This window comes from Melozone crissalis, unplaced genomic scaffold (assembly GCF_028551555.1).
Source record: "Melozone crissalis strain CALT ecotype California unplaced genomic scaffold, PUWL_Pcris_2 ptg000012l_1, whole genome shotgun sequence".
Taxonomy (NCBI): domain Eukaryota; kingdom Metazoa; phylum Chordata; class Aves; order Passeriformes; family Passerellidae; genus Melozone; species Melozone crissalis.
The window spans coordinates 338,432-363,833 of record NW_026535790.1 but is presented as its reverse complement, the minus strand read 5'-3'; the positions used below and the strand labels follow the sequence as shown (position 1 = coordinate 363,833).

General features: G+C 41.8%; 1 protein-coding gene across 2 annotated transcripts in view; it reads left to right on the top strand.

Moving 5' to 3' along the window:
- The first annotated feature begins 581 nt into the window (after window positions 1–581).
- Window positions 582–25,402, top strand: part of CRAMP1 (cramped chromatin regulator homolog 1) — a 46,354-nt gene continuing 21,533 nt past the window's right edge. Inside the window, exons 1-6 of one of the 2 annotated variants that reach the window (XM_054270922.1) lie at window positions 582–864; window positions 3,063–3,412; window positions 12,419–12,609; window positions 14,052–14,205; window positions 17,095–17,178; window positions 19,617–19,665. In XM_054270922.1, coding sequence (XP_054126897.1) covers window positions 3,064–3,412; window positions 12,419–12,609; window positions 14,052–14,205; window positions 17,095–17,178; window positions 19,617–19,665 — 827 coding nt within the window. In that variant the 5' untranslated portion in view covers window positions 582–864; window position 3,063. Of the gene's footprint in view, window positions 865–3,062; window positions 3,413–12,415; window positions 12,610–14,051; window positions 14,206–17,094; window positions 17,179–19,616; window positions 19,666–25,402 lie in introns of both variants that reach the window. The other variant, XM_054270921.1, reaches the window with a different exon arrangement.

The window sequence follows — 25,402 nt, the reverse complement described above, 5'->3', positions numbered from 1 at the left end:
AGAAGAACGCCCAGCAGCCCATGAACGTCCCAGTTGCCCCAGGGAGAGCGGCCCCTCGGCTTTCCTGGGGGTCCCGGCGAAGGGAGCGCGAGTCAGCGGAACGGGGGCGGCTCCGATGTCCGCGGGCAGCGAGCCCCGGCCCCGCGGCCTGCGGAGAGCCCCGGGCGAGCTGCAGCGCCCCCGCGCGGCGGCCGCAAGCACTGCGCCACACACGAACCACCCGCTCCCTGAGCAATGGACCTGGGCCCGCTCCAAAGGGCTCGGCTAGATGGCTCTCCATTGGCTTTTCTTTCAGCCAATCAGCGGCCAGATCTCGGGGTTCGAGCCACGCCTAGCCGACACGCGCCACCGCCTCTTCCTCCGCGCGCAGCTTTCGTCACGCGCCCCGCGCCGCGCTTTGTTTGGCTCGCGCTGGGGCCGTGGCCCCGCCCCCGCCTCGCTCCCGCTCGCCCCCGGCCAATGGGGCGCGTTGCTTGGGGGGCGGGGAGCGCCGGCGCTCTCAGCTGGGCCCGCGCGCCGCGGCCCCGCCCCCGGCCCGGGCAGGGTGAGGAGGAACCGGAACCGCCGCAGCCCCAGCCCGGCCCGAGCCCGGCGCGGTCCCGAGCCCGGCCGAGCCTGGCGGCGCTGGGACCGCGGCTGGGTTTCGGAGTAGCCCGAGGAAGAGGTCGGCCCCACTGCCACGAACGGGGCTGCCGCCGCCAGCAAAACTGGGAGGGCCGCTGGGCTCCGCGCCGGCCGCCTCCGGAGCTGGCGGGTGTGGGCGCAGCTCGGAGGTGCCTGGAGCTGTGGGTGCCGGAGTAGCCGAGGCAGCCGCCGGCGGAGGAGCCGGAGCGCGGAGGCTGCGTGACGGCATTGATGCGGCAGGTGAGGCAGGGGCGGGGGATGGAACCTGCGGGGCGGGACGCACCCGGCCCTGGGGAGACCGGCCCGGCCCCGCTTGGCCCCTCCGGGCTGGCCGCGCTTGGGGAACGCGGTTCTGCGGCTCTTACGGGAGGCAGCGGAGGGACGGCCACGAGGGTGTAGGCGACTAAAGCAGCTAGGCTGAAGAAATTTTTAGTTTAGGAGAAAAGGGGAAAGGAGGAAGAAGGTGAAAACGAAAGGAGAAAGCAGCTATAACGGGGAAACTGCCCGGCTTAGGCAGAATGCTGGAAGGAGCCAGCAGCTGAGAAGTGGGGCAGATCCTGGGGTGTGCTACTCGGGTCCTGTAAGGAGCTGTCCCCAAGGAGTGTGTCTTCGTTTCCCCTCTCCTAATTGTTGGGGGCCAGTGGGTGGGTGCATCGTTTAATTTGCAGTAATACAACCAAGCTTGAAATTATTTAAGCCTTGCTTATGCAAAGTTTTTGAGCACAAGCTGTCAGAATTAAATATTTTTGTCCTCAAAATAACTAGAAACGCTAAGTTTTGGTGAGTGAAGAACCAGTCTGTAACTAAGGACCTGTCGGGTGACTAAATAACCAAATTTCAGTGTGAGCTTAGATCCACAGTTCAGAACAGTTTATTGGGCGTTTTCAAGGAGCGAAACATTGCCCAACACAGTTCTGGATGGATTCAGTGTTTTAGCTGAAAATTAGACGGAAAAATATAATTTTAATAGTAGGTATACCACTCTTAAGCAGTAACTTGATGAATTTGTATGCCATATCATGTTGATGCATTTTCGTTAATTTGAACCCTGTTATCCTGGTGTCAGCCTAATCTGTAGTGATTCCAGTGTTTGTCATATTCAGAATTTCCACCTCTTGTTGGATATTTTTTCTTGTTTGTTATCTTTTAGAGGGAAATTGGATGGTGGCTCCTGCCATAGTGTCAAGGTAGCTGCATCCCAAGTGCTCCTTGGTTCGAACTGGTTCTTTCTTGGAAGTTGACTTCTTTTAGATACGCTGTCAGTAATATTTTTACACTCTTTAGGAAAAACTAAAGCAGTTGTTGGGTTTTAACAGATAATGTGATTTAATGCCTTAAGCTTGTGTCCATCTCTGACATTTTGTTCCAAGTATTTGAAAAAAGCCTTCAGAATTGAGAGGATTTGTGAAGTCAGAACAAGAAGTAGTCATCCCAGCAACTGGTCCCAATGTCAGGTCTGAAAGTTGACAGATGCCTTTGAAGGCCCAGGGATGCTCCCTTGGCACAAGGCTTCAGGGCTGCCCTGCTTGGTCAGGGTCTCTGCATGGTCAGGAGCAACGAGGCAAGGGTGCGCCACCGCTGTAGGTGCATCTGAAGTTTATTGACCTCCAAATTGGAAAAAATAAAAAATAAAAAAAGGAGAAAAAATGGGGTGGTATTAATTCTCTCCCAGCAGAGGCGGCAGGCAGGGGTGCTGGCCTGGGGAGCCAGTCCCTGGCCGTTCCCGGTGACAGAACAGACCCGGCCCACGGTGCTGCCGTCGGCGGGGGCGCCGGGGTCGGGGCTGCCCGGCGGAAAGGAGCGCGGGGAGGTGCGGGGTGGGGGCGGAGGGGAGCGGGAACCTCGGGAGCCTCGGCCAGTCCCAGCCCCAGACACACACACAGAGGAGGAGAAGCCGCCGCCGCATCCAGGAGCATGGATCCCCCCCCCGCGGCGGGCCGGGCTGCGGCTCCGCGGTGAGGAGAGAGGAGAGCCCTGGGCCCGGGAGCCGCGGAGGGGTGCGATGGGATGGGGTGGGGTGGGATGGGGGAGCAGCACTCCCCGCTCTGCTCTGCTCTGCTCCGCCGGCCCAGCGGCTACCGCTCCTCCGGCGCTGGCGAGCGCTGCCACACGCCCGAGTTTGGCCGGGCGATTTCTCGGCCAAAGGCGGCCCGGAGCCCTCCGGGACAGAGACGGGGGGCTGCCGGGGGCCCCTGGCTGCCGTTTGGGCCGGTTTGGGAGGGGTTGTGGCGGGGCTTTCCCCCTCCCACCTCGGCACAGGTTGTTGGGTCGGGACAGCAAACGAAGGGGGATTTAGTAACAAACAACGGCGGCCATGTTGAGAGGAATTTCTGCAGCTAAACTTCTCCCCTCTCAGCCCAGGGGTTTCTCTGCCTCCCCGGGGGACTCCCTGGGCTGACTGTGTTCCCCCCCTCTTTTCTCCCTCTCCTCCCCTGCAGGATGACAGTGAAACTGGGAGAGAGCAGCGGGGAGGAAGGGGTGAAAAAGCTGGGCAAGAGAGCAGGAGGAGATGAGGAGTCCCTGGAAGAAGAAGGGGCAGGAGGAGGAGGAGAGGCAGCTCCAGGCAGCAGCAGCACAAAGAAAGAAGAGAAGATCATTAACAGCAACACTACCAGCAGCTCCCCACCGAACCCCAGCTTGTCACCGGCCCCTGCCTCTCTCCAGCCCTCCCAGAGCCAGGACCAGCATCATTTTCTCAGGTCCAGTGTCAGACCTCAGAGCAAGAGACTGAAGAAGGATTCCCAGGCATCCTCCTCGGTAGGCAGCAGCACTGCCGGGAAAGGCAAAGGTACTGTGTTTTGACACCCTAAAAGCATGCAGGGAAGGGGGATGGCAAAGAGGGGAGGCACCTGTGGGGCTGTGGGATGTCATTCTCTTTCTGTAGATGCCATCTTTTGTTTGGTTTTGGGAAGGTGTTTCAGGGCTTGTTTCTCATGGCTGAAATCTTCTTTGTGTCCCAAGGCTTCAGCTTCTCTGCTGCCCACTGTCCTCTGCACTTCCAGAAATGGAGGGTCTGGATATTTATGTGGAGGAGGGAAAAATTCTACATTATTGAAGCAAATCTTTAATGTCTTTATTTCATCTCTCTTTAGTTTTGGGAAATTCCTCTATTTTTATTAGGGCAGACTCTAGCTAGCTGTGTAATCAAGTGGCTGCACTCTGAATTCTGTTCTTGGATAGTAACAAAATATTCACTGGGTGCCAGTTAACATAGGGAAAAAAATCCCACCCCCAAGACATTGGTGGTTTCCCCCAGTTATTTCTATTATCCAAATAATTATTTTGGAAACAGCAATGAAATACACATATTGGCATATTTGTTTCTAAGGTATTGGGAGTCCTGTTTCACAACAGTTTGAGCATCTATATGATTTGAGTTTTTATTAAGATTGGTTTGTATACATTTGAAGGTCTGTAGGTACAGACATGCATACACCTGCTTTTCCACTTAGCATTGGAGACAAGAATTTGACTTTTTTTTTTTGGTGCTGTTTCTAACTTGAATAGCTGGAAGGCAGCAGGGATATTTAAATATTTTGGTGCTATTGTGTGTGCTCAGCAGTGATTGGTGACATCTCAGCACTGCAGTTGAGCTGTACTTGAGCCTAATTTTGGATATCATGTGCTAAAGAACTCGAGTGTTATTTTCTGTTAATTTTTGAGAAAAACAGCACTCAAAGACTGCATCAACATTTAAAATCATGAAATTTACTGTTGTCTGCTAAATTGAAGTATAATTCCATGTTGCATAAATTTGTCTTGGAGGTTACCTCCCTCTTGTCCATCTCAGGAGTGTGCACATGCTGGGTATTAAGTAAGCATTACAGTTATGATCATTTTGTGTTGCACTAAAAAAGCAGTGCAAATTGGGATAGTTTAGTTATTGTTATATCAGAAAAAGGTTCTTGAACTCAGTTGCTTGACACTTGGTATAATTGACTAAAGTATTTCTAAATACCTTAGTAAGTCCTCTTTAATCTCTTGAATGTTAAATGAAAGCTCTGTGTGGTGGTAGAGGACAGAACAGAAAGGCCTACGTGATTTTTCTTTCAGTTGCATGAAACCAAATAAACAAACAAATGGAATACCCAGGAGTGTTTAGCTATGTCTATGTATAATTAATTCCAGGATTGTAAATAGAATTGGATGTGAGGAGGTGTTTCTTTGAAATATGTCTTGTCTGTGATTCACAAGTTGAATATGTCCATTTGAAATTATTCCATTGATTTGGAAGTCCATACATGTGTGAACAAGTACGTGTGTTTGTGTAAGTTTATATTCATGTTTGTACATGAACATTTATTTCCAATTCCAGAGCAGCAGAATGATTTTTAACTAAGAATATCCAGACAATAGTAAAAGAAATTTCATTCACTTTTGCAATTCAGATTCCAAAACAAACATAAGAAAATTACATACAGAGCAGAAAATATTAATTCAGTAGTCATGGATAGTGCTTGCAATCACTGTACTATGTTGTCAGGTTTGGGAGAACTTCTTAAATTCATCAGGAGTGACTGTGCTAGAATTATGACTGTGCTTTCACTTTTTCAATTTTAAGACCAGCCACAGCTCTGCCTTGCCATATTTGGTGTGAATGTGTCCAATTGATTGGATTTTCTGATATGGTGGAGATTATAATTGTTAGATTTTGGAGAACAGAGCCATGGAGTGGGATCCTTTCTAATTTGAGCTCTTTTTGTTCACAGATGCCTAATGAGAGGTTTTCCAGGCTTGTCTAAATTCTCCCTAGTGGAATGCCTTGTGATCAGAATTCATAGTGCTCTGTGTTCCGAGCGAAGTGTCTCACAGAACCAGCTTCTGATAGGGAATGAATGGAAAGGTGGAGATGACTAATAAAGATTGGACTTAAATCCTTTCATTTAGCTGTCCCACTAACTTTTTCCTCCGTCTGTAAGAATAAAAATGATGAAAAGCTGGAGTGCATCAGCTCTGAACCTGAAAGCTTTTGCATTCTTTATGTCAAAGTCAAGGTGATGGCTGCACAAGTAACTCTGACAGTGGCCAACTGGGGTGACCAGACCACGCCTATGCTTGGTCCAGTGAAACCAGAAACTTGTTTTTGTCATAGGCATTCAATAATGCTGTGTAACCTTTAACATTTTATTGAAGTGATTCTACTTCTAGAACCTCTGTATTCTGAAAGGAAGACTCTCACTTGCCAATTTTTAAGGAGTGTGATCAATGCACTTACGTTCTTTCAAATTGTGCTTGCTCAGCAGGGGATGGTTTGTCTCCAGAAAAGTTTTGAAAGTAGTATTTTTTTTTTCTGTGTGTTGTAAATTCCTTTTTACTTTTGACATTCATGCTTTTAGGGCCCTTAATTGTAGCAGACAAATTATTGATAAACTTGGCTGTAAACTGTGAAAAGAGTGTGCCCACTCAGCAGCTGCTGACTTTTCAACTTTATCTTACTGTGGTTCTGGGAAGTTTGCTCATAATAATTCCCAAGTTCTGCCTCGTGGAGTGTGTAAACATGCTGCTAATAGTCAGATTGCCCTGATGTACTCTTTAATTGCACCTTTGAATCCTGCCTCTTGCCTTTTGTGTACTGAGGTGCACTTTTGAGTTTAGGACAGAAATTACATAGGAAGTAGTACAATACAATATGGTTTGGAAACTATTTCACTTCAGGAGTCAATCCATTTGGAATTGTGGGAAGGTTTATCAAATTTTCTGCACAAATATCTGAATCTCTGCCTTTTTTTTTATAATTATCATACTCTGTTCATCATCTTTTAATTGTATTTTCAAGGTTGTAGTCTACACCTCAACTGATGGATGACTTTTAAAGCATGAAGGTTTGAAAGGAAATCTTCAAGTAACTTGCATGAAACCATAGCAGAAACTTGAAGGACTAGTGGTGTTGAGACAGTTTATTGGGGGAGTTCCAATCAGAGAGGTCTGTTGAGGCAGGAGATGCAGACCAAGTTAAGGTTGCTGAAAAAGAGGCATTTTTGAGAGTTTGCTTCTCAAACACCAGTATGCCACATGGTTGCTGAGCACAGGTGTTGAGGTGTGTTTTGAGGCTTTGGTCCATGAAGCCAGGGTGGATGGAATATGTATGTGTGTGTGTGTCGTGACCACGTTGGTAAAAGGCATATCAGAATACATGGCCACAATGTGCTGTAGATACAGATGTAGAGTATTGCCATTTTCATGTTTTTATTCATTTTCTGAATGCAGAATGAAGTCAGGAGGACTAGCCTAATGGTGATGAGCTGAAGCTTGAAGATATCTTTCATGCTGTTCTGGATTTATTCCTAAAATGTGTAGAATGTCTCAAACAAGTATTTTTGTTAGTTTTGAGGTAATAATCAGTTCTTTTCTGAAAACGGACTTATTTGCTGAAAGCTTAGTTGAATTAAAGTGTTCCATCTTTTGGCATGGTATAGAACTTGCTAAAAAGCAATCTGGTTTGTTTCAGCATGCCAAAGTTTTATGTTTGTTAGCATTTGGGTTAAATCAACTACTGTCTTCTGTAGAGAGGATGTAGATACCAAAAAACCTGATGTATGTGCTTACAGTGTGTTCTATTGTAACTTCCTGAGTTCATGTGTTGCAGAATATATTGTAACCATCATTTGAGATGTTACTCCTCCAGCATTATTTCACTGAGACATGAACCAAGTTTAAAACCTACTGGCACAGTCCGGTGTTTTGAAATTCTCCTTAATTCTGAGCCTCTCACTTGCACTTAGTACCTCTTCCTTCTATCCTGCCCTGACATGATTCATTCTTTGCCATCCCATTTACACAGTTCTCCCTCCCTCCCTTTTGAAGTGGCTCAGGACCAGGACTCCTCAGTATCTCATCCCATGCCACGAGAGGAGGATTTTCTCTCTCTGTGCAGTAGGTACTGAGCTCTGACAGATGCCTGCCTGCAAGGCTGCACGGCCACAGTGTTAAGTGGAACTGTATATTGAGCGTTATGGTTGTTTTCTTCAGGAAGAGCAAGAGAATAGTGATTTACGGGAGATGGAGGAGTGACCAAATGTATAATAAACCATGGGGTTTTTTTTATTGCTCTTCTGGGTTAGCTCAGATTGTGCTGCCTTTGATACATTGTATACTAAACAGATCCTGTCTGGAGAGAGAAGCAAACCTTCAGTATAGGTTTGTTAGAAGGCTCAGGTTGACAATTGACACTCTGTATACTTTTGACACATTCAGCTATCTCTAATTTTCTAACTATTAGCAGTCAGGAGAAGACAGGTTGCCATTGTCTGTGTAGGACAGTTAGGAGTTGAGCCTGAGATTAGGTGAGTTGGTTAGAGCATGGTATTGAGAATGCCATGGTTACAGGTTTAGTTCCTGTGTAGGCCATTCATGTAAGAGTTGGACTCCATAATCCTTGTGGGTCTCTTCCAACTCAGAATATTGAGTCTGTGTTTCAAACTCTGGATGTTAATTCACAGCAAGAACACTTTATGGCATAACCCTGCCATAAGACATAAGCTGTTCTAGACTTGCCCTTCTCAGGTGTCCATGCTGTGTCCTGTGGAGGCAGGGTGGAAACTTCCTTTCTAGTTACAAGGTTAGCAAGATGAAGCTTGATTTGTGGGGAACTTGTCTGTTACAGGTTGACACTTGCATCCCACCCTTTGGGGAGTGAGTTAGTCCTTGCATTTGGTATTTGAACTGCAGCAAGCAAGAGTGTGAATGCCCCATCTTGTTTATAGAGATATACCCAAATGAATGCTCCACCTACAGTGACTGGTGACTCCTGGAGAAGTTAAGATGGTGTGAGCTAAGCCTATAATCCAGCCTGTATGTTGGGATACAAGGGTGTATGTAGTGAGAATTTACTCTGGGGATTCCAGCTTCTGTGTGTATGCAGTCTGTCACAGAAGATACGAATCAGCTGGCCTGTAAGAGCTGTCAGTGGAAGACTGAAAGGCAAATTCTGAGATGCTACCTAGAAGGAAGAAGTTGTGGCAGTAGTCAGTATGAGATCCTAATACTATCAGTGTTTGCTATTATAAACATGTATTCCATTGTTTGGCATTTTCATATCAGATTCTGAAACTGCAGTTTTTAAACATCTTTATATAAATTTTTGGAAGTGGTTATGTTTTGCTTTGAACTACAGAGACATCTTTTTCCATGGGAATGTAGTTTAATATGACAGTATGCCAGTCACAGATAAATGATGTTCTAATAATGGGACATATAGATGGGTAGACAACACTGGACAAAAGGAAGGAATAAGTTTCTCTGGAACACTGGTGTTCTGACCCATGATTTTGTTGGGCATTGCAGTTCAAATACTGAGTACAAAAACCTGGAGTCTTTGCAAACTGTGTTGAAGGCTGAGGGAAAATGCTGGCAGTCATATCCAAATGATGGCCTTGTACCTTGTACACAAGTGCTGGTGCTCTGGTATACCTGGAGCAAAGGGAAGGAGTTGTTACAGCTGTAATGATGTGGATGTCTGGGGCACTGGCTGGGAGATGAAAGATGAGTAGGCAGTGGGAGAATGTCCAGCTTGTCTTTGTCTTGTCTTTTCTATAAATGATTTCACATTGAACAAACACCTCAGCAGGTTGTTAAGAGTGAGTCCCCTCCTTCTCCCCAGCATTCTGAAGCAGTGATGGTATAGCTGGCCTCAGGGGATCTCCTTGTTTTAATGCGTTGATGAAGTTTTAAATCATCCATTATTGGGAATTAACAATAGAATTGTCAGTCATTAGTGAGGGGATGAAAGCTCATTAGCTGTTCTGTATGTTACAAGAATTGCATACAGTAAGATTGAAGTAATGAATTTATGGAGGGTAATTTATTGATGTATGACTGGTCTTGTTTTTGCCTTTTATCCTGAACTGGTCTATAGTTATTTTTTTAGAATATAATACATTCCATTGCCATACCAAGGTTCAGTATACTCTAAGGTGGATTGGGATAACCTCATGAACAATATTAGCATGCACAGCAGTAAGAAAGTTTATGCCAAGGAATGATAGAACAAATGCCTTTGTTCCTGAAACAATTGAATGACGCGTAAGAGCTCTGTAGAGGTGACAGGATATTCAGGTTTTTACCTCTTCGTATACAATACTCTGAACAATTGTCTGGATGGTCATTTATAAAAGAGTTTAAAACAAAAAAGATTCTGATAAAATTCCCAGGATTACAGTTTGTCTTGTGGAATAGTAAGTGTGCATAAAAGAACAAATGATCAATTACAAGCTACGTGTCCTTTGTAGAAGTTGAATTCATGGAGTCCTCAGCATGTCCATTAGAACTCTTCAGTCCGTCTTTTACCTACCACTAAAATATAAATGAACATAAACTGAACTTTAAATTCTAATGAGAGCATAAAATCTTCACTGACACTTTAGCTTCTTATGCTTTTTAATAAGGAAAACTTTGTGTACCAAGTGTACTGAACAATCTTTAGAAAATCCTTGATAAGATTTGTTCTTCAAGCAACTTACTTAGGATTTTATTTACTTGAGTAAGTATTAAACAAAAAGAAAAACTCCCCCAGAAACTCCAGACAAAAACCAGCTGCCCAGCACACAAATGAAACCCCCAAATCCTGCATTTGTTCTTCCTCTGAAGGATTTCTCAGTAGTTACGGATCTGTGATAAGAATAGTAACTCTGGACTGAAATCCTGTACCTGTCTTCTGATAAAGGACATCATCTGTGTTGGGAGCTGGTAGCAACAGGAGATTGGAGATTGAGTTTGGGGACTGACTTGTTTGACTTTTCCCCTTCTTGACCAAAGATTTGTGTTTCATTACTGTGCAAATTTTGATATTCCAATCTCACATTTGCAGAATGAGGAAGTGTCAGTTCTGTCTGTGTTGGGTTTCTTCTCAGCCATCTGTAAAAGTGATCAGTTTTTTTCTTGTGGTTTTCTTTTTTTAAAGGATTTACCTCATGAGTGCCAGAATTAAATGGCTTAAGTTTCAATTATTTTATTAGTGGCTGAAGACTTTAGGAAGTAAAGAAGCTGTTTATTTGAGAAGCTGTTTATAAATGCATTTTGTTCTGTATGTCTAATGGTTTTTCATGTTTTGCCTTGTATGCTTCCCTGTGGTAGACAGTAATTTTTTCAAAAGAGGCAAATAGTCATCCCTAGAAATAAAAGAAACATAAACTCCGAAATAGTCACAGTATCATATTTTATATCAAGTAAATATTTATTGTATGCATGAAAAAAATGTGCTTTCACACATCCTGTTCTCTTCCAAGTTTGAAATCAAAATATTCTCCATTACTTGTGCAAACCACCTTCTGTAGGATTTGGAAAAAATATTATTTTGTTGCCCAAAGGAATTACTTTCAAATTGCAACTGACTTGTTAAGATTTACATCCAAGTCTTTAAATCTCTAAAGCATGGTGGGCCTGTGACAGCTGATTCTTCTGATACTTTAAAAAAAATACTGTTAGAATTGTGAAAGTGGGATCTCTGGATTCTTGAATGAGATATATATGTATGTATGTATGTATGTATGTATATAAATAGTGGCTTTGTCAGGTAAAAAAACCTGCTTCATGAAGTTGAGAAAAGATAACTGAACGTTTTAAGCCTAAATATGAAAGAGAGAATTATGTTGATATATATAAAAGTTAGGGAAACCGATTGGGACCACTGTACTGTACAAACTGGGTGCATGACCAATTAGCTAAGGCAAGCAATTATATATATCATGAGGTAAAACACAAAATGTAAAGGCCAATAACTGGAGAATAGTGTAAGGAAAGTGTAAGGAGCATTCTTTATAAATAAGCAATGAATGTTTGTTGTTAAAAGACTTCTGCTTTATTAAGTACATGTCTGCATCGATAAGGGCAGTCAAATCCTAAATAATTTTTTAAAATAAAATTGAAGATAATTTATTTTGGAAATATAAGTTACTGGGAATGTTTATGTTCTTACAAAAAAAAAAAAAAAAAGAGTGCATTTTGGGGAGTTTACCTTAGTTTCTGGATTAGCACTCTGATACATAGTGTCAAACTAGGCATGGTGTATTGTTTATAGATTTTCCATCCTGTTTTCTTTCCAGGTCCCTACTTGAGTAAACAGCAAATTCTCTTAGTTTTATCCAGCATTATTCTCATTTCTTCATACCTCTTTTTCCATGTTTTTTGGATGCTGATAACTGACAAAGGGACAATCAAGATTGCACCTCTGTGCCTTTTTCTGAAAGCCACAGCAGGATTTGGGAAAGGAGAATGGCTTGAGACTTGCTGTCCTCTGGATAGCCGAAGTTTTACTAGATGGGCCATGTCAGAGGTGGTGCCCTGAGGATCATACACTGTGGATCAGATTGTGGAAATGCTGATCTGTCATTGTGTGGTGAGCTAAAGTCCACATCTCTCAATCCTTCCCTTTCCGCAGTTATTCCGGAGGCAGCAGGATCAAACCAAAGACAAGGATGTCACCGTTCTGCCTATTTTCCTCATGGACATCACTTTGCTCCATTGGTCAGCTCCCTGTTCAGCACTGCTCAGGAGGTTCCCCTGCCTGCAGGGCAATGAGAGCTCAGCAGCATATAAGCATCAGCAAGGGTTACCTGGTAGAGGCTGCTGTGGTACATTCCTGCTTATTTGTGATACTTCTGGAAATAAAAAAAATAAGCCATTGAAATCTTCCCCTCGTTTTTTGTGCTTTGAGATTTTATTCCTGTAAAATGAACCTTGTTATTTGCCCATTGTATGTCAAGTGAAAAAGGAGAAAATTCTGAGTTACTCCCTTACCTCTATCCATGAATCCTCTTGTTGGTTTAATATTCACTCTGGTCATGGTTTTTTACAGCAGCAGATAATGGAGGGGCTGCACCTTGTGGCACATCAGGAATTCCTCCCAGCAATCCTGCTGGGAATTCCAAGTCAGCAGCAAGGAACCTGGGTTCCTCGACAGGAGAGAAGGAAGAAGGGAAAAAAGTCCGACGGCAGTGGGAGTCATGGAGCACGGAGGACAAGAATACTTTCTTTGAGGGACTGTATGAGGTACATGTAGAAGAAAATAACAGACATAGATGGCTTTGGTTAGAGTCTGGATATTCCTAAAGAGGGTTGATTAGGGTGAGATTGGCAGGAGCAGAAGGCCACTTACAGATGAGCATTTGTAGGGCCATACATGGGGCTGTAAAACAACTGTCTGTCAGAGCTACATGTCAAAAGTGTCAAGTTTCTTCTTTTTTTTCTTTAAATACACAGGAAAGATTTCTGAGTTTTATTAATAAATGTTTATAGTAAGTTCAGTTGTTATTTAATTATGGTTCTGTTTCAAATGAAAAAATAATTAAATTATGTTCCTGTCTGAACTTTCAAAAGCAACACACTTGCTCTGTTATAATACCAAACAAGAAAAGTTGCTCTGTTCTGAAGAGAATTGTGTTTAATCTTTGGCCCTGAAGAGGCTAGAGCCAGTTCAGTCCTTGGGCCAAGAGACAAGAAGTTATATCATCTTATCTTCTGTCTCTTATGTTTTATATGGTGGATCCCTGCTCGTCCTGTTCCTGTGATGATTTCAACAGCTTATCTGTTTTGAAACTGCGTGCCAAATGTAAAAAAAGCAGTGATGGGGAGTTTTCTTTGCACATGTGCATCTTTTTGAATTTTTTTTTTTTCATCATAGGTATGGTATCACATGCGTATGTTTTGTGGACAAACGGAACATTTAAACAGTGTTTTCTTTTTTTTTAACTCCTCTGAATAGCAGTAGTATTCCTGGGAAGCAAGTAATTTTTAAGCCATTTCACTGATTTTTTTTGAATAGTGAAGCAAATTTTTTTAAAAATTGTTTTAAGGTGGATCCAAGACTCAGTTTGTTCAGTCCCTCCTACCATTCATTTTGTGGCACTGCCTTTCAGAAAAGATTTTCATATTTTGTGTTGAAATCAGTTCCAACCTTTTCTGAATACAAAAATTTTGTGGTAGCAGGAGTTAATGTATATAAAATCAAGTCTTTTGAAACTCAAACTTTTTACTCCTAGTAACAGTAACATGAAATGTACTGTAAATAAAACTGCAGATGGTAAATATAGTATGTTTTTCATTTACTCTAGTCAGAAGTGGTGGGGGGAATGCAGAGGAAAGTATAGAATGCTCAGGGAGAAAATCAGTGTTTTTAGTCCTACTACTTAACACATTTGTCAGTAAAGTTGGGTGATTTTTTCAGTTTGGTAGCAACTTACTGTTTTTATTTTGAAACAGCTAAAGAAATTGGAAAGTAATTAATTTGGTATCCATATTGCATTTTATATAAAACAAAGGAAGCCAGTGTCATTCTTTCACAGTTGAGATCTGGTCCCCAAAAATTTTATTTATGACCATTGAAGTCCAATTTCCCACAAAGAACCCCAAAGCCCCTCACATTGTTTGACCTGACTTACAGCAAGATCCAAGTTTGGATTTGAGTATTCCTATTTGATTTATTCTTTCTTCAGCATGGGAAGGATTTTGAAGCTATCCAGAACAACATTGCCCTGAAATACAAGAAGAAAGGCAAACCAGCAAGCATGGTGAAGAACAAGGAGCAGGTCCGGCACTTCTACTACCGCACCTGGCACAAGATCTCCAAGTACATTGACTTTGACAATGGTTAGTATGCACCAAAATGGGCTTGGTGCAAGGGTTGCAGTCCTGCCTTTTAGAGGTGAGGAAATAAATACTGAGGAGGAACAGGGAGTTCAGAGTGTCTCACTTCTTGTTTTTGTTAGTATGGCCCTATCAAGGTACATGTTTTGTGAAAAATGCTTTCCAAAGCCTGGTGTTTATATCACTACTGTTCTGTGAATTCACCACACCATAGTAAATGCAGATCCTTCTGTTAACACTTGGGGGAAAACCAGGTTCAAGGAAATGTTTTTGTATTGTCAGGAACACACCTTCAAGAACTGCTTAGACATTAATCAGGCATGGCTCCATCAAGCACACTGACCCAGCACCACTTTGCAATTCTTGGGGGAAGGTAGAAACAAATCACAGTCCAATACAATTGTAAATGGTGGCATATTTGCTCCCACTTTAAAGAAGTTTGAAATTGTACCATGGGTTCAATAACTTATGGTTCCCAGTGCCATATTCCCCTTCCCATTCTTTTCCCTCCTTCTGCAAGTGGTTTAATGAAAACGAAATTAGGAAGTCAGATAAACTGCTGGTGGTGTTTTATAACAGTAGCATTTTAATTTAAAATGGATTTTTATCAAATCCATACTACTTAGGAATGGGCAGAGAGGATTCAGCTTGGTCTGTGGGTGGCCTAATCTGAATAACAGGCTAAAGAAATGTATTTCAGAGTGACCAGATTTTAGTAAGATTGAGTTGTTCTGACTTTAGGGTGTCAAAAATGTAATTTCTCCCTTTAGCTTGTAATTAAGTAATAGTCTCCAGAGTTTTCTGGTCATTCTGATGGTCTGTTCTAAGATGCATAAATTTGTGGTGGTTGAATTTTTTGGTCTTTGAATAACTCCTGAATATCAGCAAAATTTTGGATAGTAAATTCATCTGTAGTCTGTGGCCAGAGCCTCTCAAGTTAAAAATAACTCTTCAGGGAGAAATGGATGTGGAAAGAAGTTAAAGGAATGCAAAGCTGGTGTGAAATACAATCTCTTTATCACAGAATCAACTAGGATGGAAAAGACCTTTGAGATCGTCAAGTCCAACCTATGACCACCTTGTCAAGTAGACCATGGCACCGAATGCCACATCCAGTCTTTTCTTAAACACTTCCCGAGATAGTGACTCCACCACCTCCCTGGGCAGCCCATTCCAATGCTCAGTCATCCTTTCTGTGAAGAACTTCTTAATTTCTGTCCTAGAGCTCCTCTGATGCGGGTTAAGGCTGTGTCCTCTCATTCTGTGACTCAGTGTGTTAGAGAAGAGATTGACCCCCACCTGGCTACACCCTCCTTTCAGGGAGTTGTGGAAAATGATGAGGTCTCTCCTGAGCCTCCTTTTCTCCAGGCTAAACAACCCAACTCCCTCAGCCACTCTTTACAGGACTTGTGTTCCAGACCCTTCGCCAGCTTCGTTGCCCTTCTCTGAACGCATTTGAGCATCTCAACATCCTTCCTAAATTGGAGGGGCCCAGAACTGGACACAACACTCAAGGTGTGGCCCAACCAGTGCCGAGTACAAGGGAAGAATCACTGCCCTTGTCCTGCTGGCCACAGCATTCCTGATCCAGGCCAGGAGCCATTGGCCTTCTTGGGCACACTGCTGGCTCATGTTCAGTCAGCTGTCAGTCAGCACCCTCAGGTCCCTTTCTGCTTGGCCATTATCCAGCCACTCTGTCCCCAGCCCGTAGTGCTGCAGGGAGTTTTGGCCAAAGTGCAGGACCCAGCACCTGGTCTTGCTAAACCTCACTAAAAATTAAAAAAAATGAGTTATTAAAAGTAAGCCATTAAGGAGAAATGGATATGGCAAGAAAGAAGCTGAAGGAATGCAAGCTAGTGTACAAGCTTATGTACTTAGTATCATACTATGTACGATGGTACATACTATACTGTGAATATGTAGTTCTTTATGAACTTTTGTGTTCCTGGGCTTAGGTTACCTAAAGGAGGACTTGAGTATCTCAACAACCTGGCACAAGGTGTATTTGGGAGTTCTTTTTTCAAAACAAGGCAGCAGTTTAAGATGAAGCCATTAGTATTTTGTTTAAAAGCCAGTGTTGCAGTGAACACAGTATGGAAGAATTTTTAAAATAAAAATCAGTTATGTATCTGTGTCTTTGGGGTCCAGAATCTCATTGTCTGAAGGAATTTTAACAGTCAGTGCAGTCGTTTGATTAGGTTTAACATTAGTAGAAAAACATGTGCTTGCATTTTGGGATCAAAGAGAACTAAAGTTTTGATGAATAGACAAGAATAAATATTTTCCCTTGGTTTGTAAATCACAAGACTGTCCTTGCTATCATAGATCTTTAGGTCTATTAGCATTAATGTCTGCATCTTGTGTGTTGAAGAAAAAGGACAAAAAAAACCCTTGCAAAGTTGAATAAAATGCCATCAATTTTTTTGTGTAAAAATTTAGAATCTAGAATTTGCATCAAATCTCTTAGGATGTGTTTGTGCGCCCAAAAAATCTGTCATCTGGAAAATACAAACCTACCCCTCAATTTTCATGTGAAATTGTTCTGTATACATTTGCTTGGGGGCATCTGGACATTTCCCTTAGAATTTGTAAACAATTGATACTGGACCTAGCTTTATTATGAATTGGCTTTATTTTGCATATTGAGCAGTTGCATATTTGTTTAAATTCCATGGAGTTTGTTTTCCTGTAATCTAAAAAATGCCATAAAAAGAAAGTTGGTGAACCAGTCCCATTATAGTGTTTCTTGAACCAGAACTTAATTTTGCCTTTGTGGTTTGTCTCATAATTGAAAATACAAATCCTCTCCTTTATAGTGTTGAAATGAGCATTTACAATGTAGCTGTGCGTATCTGCAGCCTGCATCTCACTGACACCTCTTCTGCTTTCTAGTGTTTTCTCAAGGGCTGAAAAAATCTTCCCTGGAGCTGTATGGCTTAATCTGCTATGGGGAACTGAGGAAGAAGATCGGAGGATGTGAGTATGAATGACTTCAGGTTATTTTTACATTACAGAATCAGAAGTTACTACCCTTGAGGTTGGCAGTGTCTAGTTCAGTTCCACTATTAAGTTCTTGACTGTTGCTGTAATCTGTGGTGTTATTTCTTCATTAAATGCATTTTTATTTTTACAGACCTTCCTTAGTCCGTTGCATTAGTCCACTTTGATAGATTTCTTTAGTTTTATCTATCTGCAAAATGCTGTGAGTGTATTGCCCACAGGTGACAGAAAACATACTCAAAGCTTAGATGATCTATTCTGTTATTATTGAAAACTAAGCAATTAAGGGTGTAAATGATACTACTTACATCCAGAATTATTTGTGCCCATGCAGTCAAAATCTGGGATGGTGTATTTTTCCAAGTTTTTCTCTAAATGTTTGCTCACTGTACCCTGAAGATGAAAAGGCACAAATCAGAATTGGAAATAACTTTACTGCCTAAGCAAGATGGATTCTGACCTTGTCAGTCCCAGAGTCCAGTTTTGTCCATGTCAGTGAGTGAAGATGGAGGAGTATGTGCCATGACAGTTCTGCTGTTTGCTGGCAGTTAACTGCATTAGCAACATACCTGAGCTTAGGCTCTCAGAACTACAGAGTGGTTTGGATTGGAAGGGACTTTAAAGACCATCTTATCCCAACCCCCTGCCATGGGCAGGGGTACTTTCTACTAGACCAGGTTGCTCCAACCCCTATCCAACCTGGCCTTAAACATTTCCAGGGATGGGACACCCACAGCTTATTTGGGCAACCTGTGCCAGGGCCTCTCCACATTCATAATAAAAAGTCTTCCCTCCTGTGGTTTAAGACCATCAACGTTTGTCCTGTCTCTCCAGGCCCTGCTGAGAAGTCTTTCCTTGGTTTTTTTTTCCCTAAGCTTTCTTTAAGTACTTCATATGCTGGGACCCCCAGAGCTGCAGGTGGAATTTCACCTGAGTAGAATAGAGGATCCCTACCTTACCCTACTGTCCATACTGAGGGGATGAGCCCCAGGACATGGTTCCTATGGTTTTCATGCCTTCCAGACCAGAGAGAGCTGTGACATGATTGCCTTGAAGAATGGGCAGAGAAACACGTGCCAGTTCGTGTGCATGCACCTTTTTATCCATGTATTTTTTCATTTGTCCCCAGGCTTTTTGCGCAGTGTTACATCATAGTGCATCTTCTACCTGCTTTGTTTAATTTGTGGGACATGGAGAACCATCAAAATACCTTCACTTCTTTGTGAAGTCGTACTACTTTTAAGGTGAAATGGACATGAAAGTGTTCATGAGTGAACAAGTACAATTCCTAAAAGGATTATGGGATTTTGGGAAAGGTTTTTAGCTATGTTATTCCCTTACCTGGGATTGCTGTCATAACAGGTAATGAACGACACTGTTGTGAATGTTCATACTGACTTTATTCTGTTTATTTAAAGATCTCTAGTGTGTTAATTGGAGAAGCAGTGCTCAACTTGGAGAAGCAATTTTGAGCTGTTTGATGACAAAGCAGGTGCAGAAGCAAGGCACATTGCACTGTCAGCAGAGATCAGTGTTAGTGTTTCTTTCCTGTACCCACATTTCTTTTACAAGCAGACCCTTCTTGCTATGACTGGGAGTAAGATTTCACACAGTACCATGGCAATGCCTGCAGCCTCTCTGCTTCTGTCTTTATAGAACTTTGGGACTTGGCTACATACTTTACTCACTATCACTTAGAAAATTTTTGTCTCCAAGACCAAATGTACTCAAAGTGCAGGACTGTACACCCCTTTATGACAGGTCTACTCTATAGAAAAGCAGTTTCTTCCTTCTCCCCCCTCTTTTTTTCCTCTTGTGGTATGCACAGCCTCATAAATGGAGAAGACTTACTGAGAGCTATTGAGACATGAAAACACTCCAGAAATACTTCTGGCATTGCCAGAGGGAGGTTAATTGTTCAGTGAATAGATCTAGGCCTAACTGTCATATAAATGGAGTTACCAAAATTTCTGTCTAAAAACGTGTTCTATGATGCATATGAAAAAGTGAGGGTTGCATGTGCATTTTATTATTTTTATTTACTCTTGTAAAGTACTAGGGTGCTATTTCATTCTGCCTTGCTGCCTTAGGAACAGAGACTGAGCAGGAAGAAGCTTTGCTTTTTAATAACCCAGTGTCAGATTAAAGCCCAATGTTCAAAGATGGCTGTAGTACCTAAACTAGGATTATTTAATCCATGTGTAAAAAGTAATTTTTGTGGCAAGGACCATGTAAAGCTTGCATGTTATGAAAATACAAACTTTCCAGAAGAGCTATATTACAGCAAATTTATGCACGTTAATCCTATGTGAGAATAAAATGTAATAGCTTTGGAAACCCAACAGGACACAGAGAAGGCCATGGGTTTAACAGTGTAAATCCTAATTCACTGTGTTGTCTCATTTACTGGAAAGGTATGGATGACAAGAACGCAGCTAAACTCAATGAGCTCATTCAAGCCGGGTAAGTAAGAACTTACTCCTGACACTCATAAAACTGTGTTGTTCAGTTGGATGTTGTATTGGTCATCCAAAGTTTGGGGCATTTTTTAATTTTCAAGAACAGAAGTTTGATGTTTTCCATTCTTAGTTTGTTTTGTATTAGGAATATTATTATTTCTCCCCTTTTCCATGAAGCCATTAATTGTTAATAATAAGAAATTATGAGTTAAGTTTAATAAAATAATTAAATGGGAATTCTTTACAGAAGCTACAGCACTTAACCATGTAGATTCACTCAGGGAAATCATAGAATTATTGGGGTTGGAATCCAAGATCATCAAGTCCAACCATTACCTCAGCCCTTCCACCACTAACTCCTGTCCCAAAGTGCCACATCCATAGGTCTTTTAAATCTCTTCAGGGATGGTCACTCCACCACTGCTCTGGGCAGCCTGTTCCACTGCCTGACCACATTTTCAGTGCAGAAAATTTCCCAGTATCCCATCTAAACCTCCCCAGGCACAGCTTGAGGCTGTTTCTTCTTGTCCTGTTCCTTGTTCCCTGGGAGCAGAGCCTGACCCCCGCCTGACTGCACCCTCCTGTCAGGAGCTGTGCAGAGCCACAAGGGCTCCCCTGAGCCTCCTTTGCTCCAGGCTGAGCCCCTGCAGCTTGCTCAGCTGCTCCTCATCAGACTTGTGCTCCAGACCCTTCCCCAGCTCCATTACCATCTCTGCACATGTTCCAGCCCCTTAATGTCCTTCTTGCAGTGAGGGTTCATGTCCAAACCATTCTACCTCAGCAGGGCTCACAAGTCCTGACTTTCAGACCTGAAATGACCCTTCAGTACATTGGAGGCCTCAGCCCTCCAGTGACTTTTGCATCTCCTTGACATTAAGAACAAGTGTTCTCTTTCGCTTCTAAAGAATGTTGTGGGATTTGAGGTTGCAGTCTATGATTTGAAGCCCTCCTAGAATGCAGAAGGGATTAGAAGTTGTGTATTATTATAAATGAGGGCGTACCTGATTTGTGCATCAATTTTTCCAAAGTAGTCAATCTTTTAGAATTTATGTCTTTTAAAGTGAAATCTCTTTCAAAGGACAAGGCATGTGGTTACTTAGGAGGCATTGAGGTCTCCTTGACCCCATCTTTAAAAGTGATTTGAAAAATCATTATTTTCTGTCTGTTACAGATCTGCTTTTACCTTTTACATTCTTGCTTTTACGGTGTTCACTGTAGTAGGCAAGTCATTGATGAAGTAAAGTTGACTGTAGACAGGAGCAGAAGTTTGCCCCCTCAGCAGCTGCAGTCTTTTGGCTTTACCTTGAAAATACGGATATTTGGTGTTCTCCCTTTCTTGTGTTCTCAAATAGAATTCCCAGATTAATTTCTTAGGAGTTGAACAGTCTTTCCTCTCTTGGGAGATGCTGTTTGTACAGTGTGCTTGTGTTGATGGTCTTCAGTGTGATGCTTGAATCCCTTGTTCATTCTTCTGTTAACTGCAAGGTTTTAAATTAGAAGAGAAATTCGCATGTGGTTTGGGTTTTGTACAATTAGGAAAATATTAACAGTATGTTCAATGGCATATTCTTAAAGCCAATTACCTCTTTAAATTTGACTTACCAGTTAAAGTGAACCTGGGATGAGCCTTCATCTGTAGTTCCCCAAATATCTCTAAGGTTCATAGTATCAGCAGTTTGCTTAGTCACTCTGTGCTATACTAGAGTGCCTTTCTTATACTGGGTTATCCAAACAAACTGAAGCATAGCAAATGAGCCTGATGATGTTTAGCAAGCTGTAGTATCAGTCTGTCGCTTTGCATGATTCAGGCTTTAGTTCTTCTAATTAATTGTTAATGAGGGCTAGTGATTTCTGTGAAGTCTAGGTGTTTACTTCATGAAAGCCAGTCTTGTAACAAGCCATTTTGGGAAGAGGAGTCTTTGCATTTGGAAGTATTTATGCTAATCTTCTGCACTAAATTAGAGTGTACGTAACATTAACCAGTTGCTTTTGCGTAGGCTTTTTGTCTACATCTGGGAGGCCCATTTTTCTTTCCCTTTTTCTCCTGCATCCCTTACCCCATTTGGTGGTGAACCTCATCAGCGGAAGAAGAACAAACTGTGTCTTCATTACCACCTGGATGTCTGCACCACCTGCACGTGCAGGGCAGCCTCATAGCTCCCAGAAGCAAACACATTGCATGTACCTCAGTTGGTTCAACTTCTCATCTTGCTCAGTGATGGTACAATTCTATGAGCCTCTTCCCTCTGTGTAATCAGCTCTTTCTCCAGTTGCTAGCATGTTTCTTTCAAGTGTGACACTCTTCTTCTGAATGCAGTGCACTTTGTAAGGCTTGTCACTGAGGAAAGCAGTAAAAGTGAGCCCAAAGTGATTAAAAATGGGGAATGTGAACATGCATTATTCTGATGGTCTGCTCCTTAAGTTGGTAAACATTCTCTTCATTTAATTGGTAAGAAAAGTCAAGAAAGGTTCTGAGGAGCTACCTGGCAATTTATTTGCAGCACAGCTCCTGACCCTGGAGTTGCATGCTCTAAGTCAATGCTTGTTTTGCATCTCTTGTTTCTGTACTAATCTCTTGGAGTGTGGAAAAACAAATGACCCTGTCAGGGACTCATAAGAAAACCATATGTAAAAGCTTCCTAGTTGAGCTTACAGCCCAGGTCATGCATACTAAGGCGTGCCTGACAGCTCCAGTTGTCAGCTGACCCTGGTAAGTACCAGCAAAGTCTCTGTGTGATGCATCCCTGTTTGCCTGTTGTACATCTCTTACGTGGCTTCAGAATGTCAGAAACAGGCAAATGAGGCTAGTCAACAGCCAGTGGTACAGGACTCGTTGAATAAATGGGGAATCTTGCAGAAAATAGATCACAGTTTACGTCTTTATAAATGCAAGGGGAAGCTAAGAATTATTCTGTCAGCTTCTGTAACTGTTCTGAGTAGTTCAGCATACTCAGGGCAACACTGGCCTGCTTTAGCTGCTGAAAGACAGGACCACTCTCTGTCCAGTCCTTTGTGCTAAGATTTTTGTTACAGCATTTTAATTTTACTACACATTTATTATGTCATTGGATGTATAACAAGAAAAAAAGGATGTATAGTGGTATAGCAGAACTGCTCAGTAACTAATTTAAATAAACTTAAACTGAAGGTTTGTTGTTTTGTTTCATTTTTAGGAGGGAAGCATTATTACTTAACTTAGGTTTTGCAACACCCTTTACATTTAATAAAAAACTACATAGGAATGAATAAAAATATTTCCTCGATGTCTTTGTAAATATGTTGAAATTTTGGGTAAGTTAAAAAAAAAACCAAAACCAACCAAACCATAAAAAACACTTAAATAAAGAAGTATTGTAATGGTGCACCAGTTAAGCAGAGCACTCTTCAGTGTCTTGTAGTGTATTTGGTTTTACCCCCCGACTTGAGAGGCTCTTTATAACACAAGGTAAGAAAGACAGAAGCCATTGAAAGGCATTAGTTGTTCTGTCTGGTTCATATTCTGAATGTACTTTATGTGGGATAGGAGTGATTCTTCACTGTTTTCCAGTTCCTTGGGAAAGCTCTTTGGCATGCTGAGGGGAAATCTGTAACTCTCTAAAAATCTTGATCATAAAATAACAGTTCATAATGAAAAAAAAATATATAAACCAAACCATTTTAGTATACTGAAAAAAAATAGTATATAAACCAAACCATTTTAAGTAGGCAGGTTATACTGTTGGTGTCAAGTCAGACAGGTAATTCTGAATGCATAGTCAGTAGAGTGACTTTTTTTAAGACTTACCCTTTTCTGCATTTGGAGACATCCAGGATCTAGATAACAGAAGAAAAAAGGGATTTTGAAGCTAAAAGTAGTTCTGTTGCAGACTGACTGTTCTACTGTACTCACCCTAAATTTGTAGAAATAGTCTTCTTCCAGTCTCCCTGCTACAGATTTCAATTAAAAAATTATCATGTCTAAATATATCTGCTTTTATATCAATTTGATAACAAGTTATTCTTTAGATTCTGTCCTAGATTGCTTGAAGCTAAGTGTGCTTAATGGAAAAGGGAATTAGGGGAAGCAGAACATTTGAATGTGGGGAGCTGAGATTCTAAAGTGTGTGCGAAGGAACCATAGAAATAACAATGATCACTGTTGTTGTGGAAGAGTGCTGTAGTGGCAGGGTAAAAACTTGCATGGGAAGTCTTTAATGTTTTGTCACATTTGTGACAGAACATGAAATTAAATGTCTCTTCATTTACTGAATGGTATACTTTGCTTGATGACTTCTGAACTGTGCAATTCCCCCTCATGCTCGGGGAAGACAGTGGTTCTTGCTTCTCCATATAGGTATCAGCAGGTTTGCAGTTGTTTGGTTTCCTCCAATGTGGTTTTCCTCCTAGTGTTTTGTGGTTTTGTTTGATTTTTGGTTTGTTGTTTTTGTTTTTTTTTTTCAAATAATATCTTTTCCATAATTTACTTATATTTTTTATACTTCTTTTCTGGCTTTTATCGTAGGTTTTGGTTGGGGTGGTTGTTTTTTGCTCATCTCTCTGCCCTTTGAAGCACAGATAGAGATGCATTCAGGAGTTTGTAATGCTGATTCATTTATAAGGTGCTCCATGGTAACAGATGGTGAATACCTGCAGCCCAAGGTCCACCTGCACAGGTGGCAGACAAATGGAGCACGAACAACTACCAGGAAGCCTGACTCAACAATAAATGCTTTATGACCAACTTGCTGGGCTCTTGAACAGAAATAGGAAATACAAAAATGAACAACAGCACTTCTTTTTTCTTTTTCTTAGATCAAATGGCTCAGCTGTTTTAGGCAGATCAAACCTTCTGGGCCTTCTGAGCAGCCAGGCCCTTGTTTCAATAACTTGCCACTCATGTGATGGAACAATTTCCACAGAACTTGATTGATTTATATAGTTATATCAGTTAATATAAAAAAAGTTTCTCTCCCCAAACCTCTTCTTACTTGTACTAACTGTCAAAATAATAATTATGATGATGATGATAATAATAATGCCATTTTTGACTCCTTACTCACATTATCACATGCTTCAAGGGCACATTTGATAATCAAGAATTGCATTAGCTAAAATCAAGGAGGAGAGTCTCAGCTTGCACAAGTAGTGAAAAGAATTTGCTGTATTAAAACAGATTACAAATAGGGAAGAGGATTATTGTACAAAATGCTGATTTTCTGATAAAATCATATCTACACTTTAATATAAGGATAAATAGAAGAGGATATGGAGTCTCATGCTAAGGCTGAGGTGCCCAGGACGAGGTTTTAACTTTCCTTAACTTATTGATTAGATACCTGCAAGGGTTTCTGTGTCCTTCTCTAAGTCTTTTCACTGGAAGACCCTGACAGAGACTTTACACTGTTGGACTTGGTGGGACCAACTGTCTTCAAACAATTCTTTTTTCCAAGAATTATGCTGAAAAGAAATCTGCCCTTCCAGCCCAGGGATATTCCAAATCTATAGAAAGTCACAGTTCAGTAAGTGAAACTTTTGAGTTGCTCACCCCATCAGCTCCATCTTCTCAGGTCTGCCTCCACTTCTGCTGCCCTTTTGCAGATTTTCCTCCTAGCACTGTAGACAACTGCTCTTCCTGCATGATGGTGTTTTACTTACAGCATAGGAATATTCTTTATAATTTATTTTGTTTTACTACAAGGATTTGCACTCAGTCCTGCTGCTTCTATGCCAGCTGATCTGCTTCGAGTATTAGGTAGTAATAC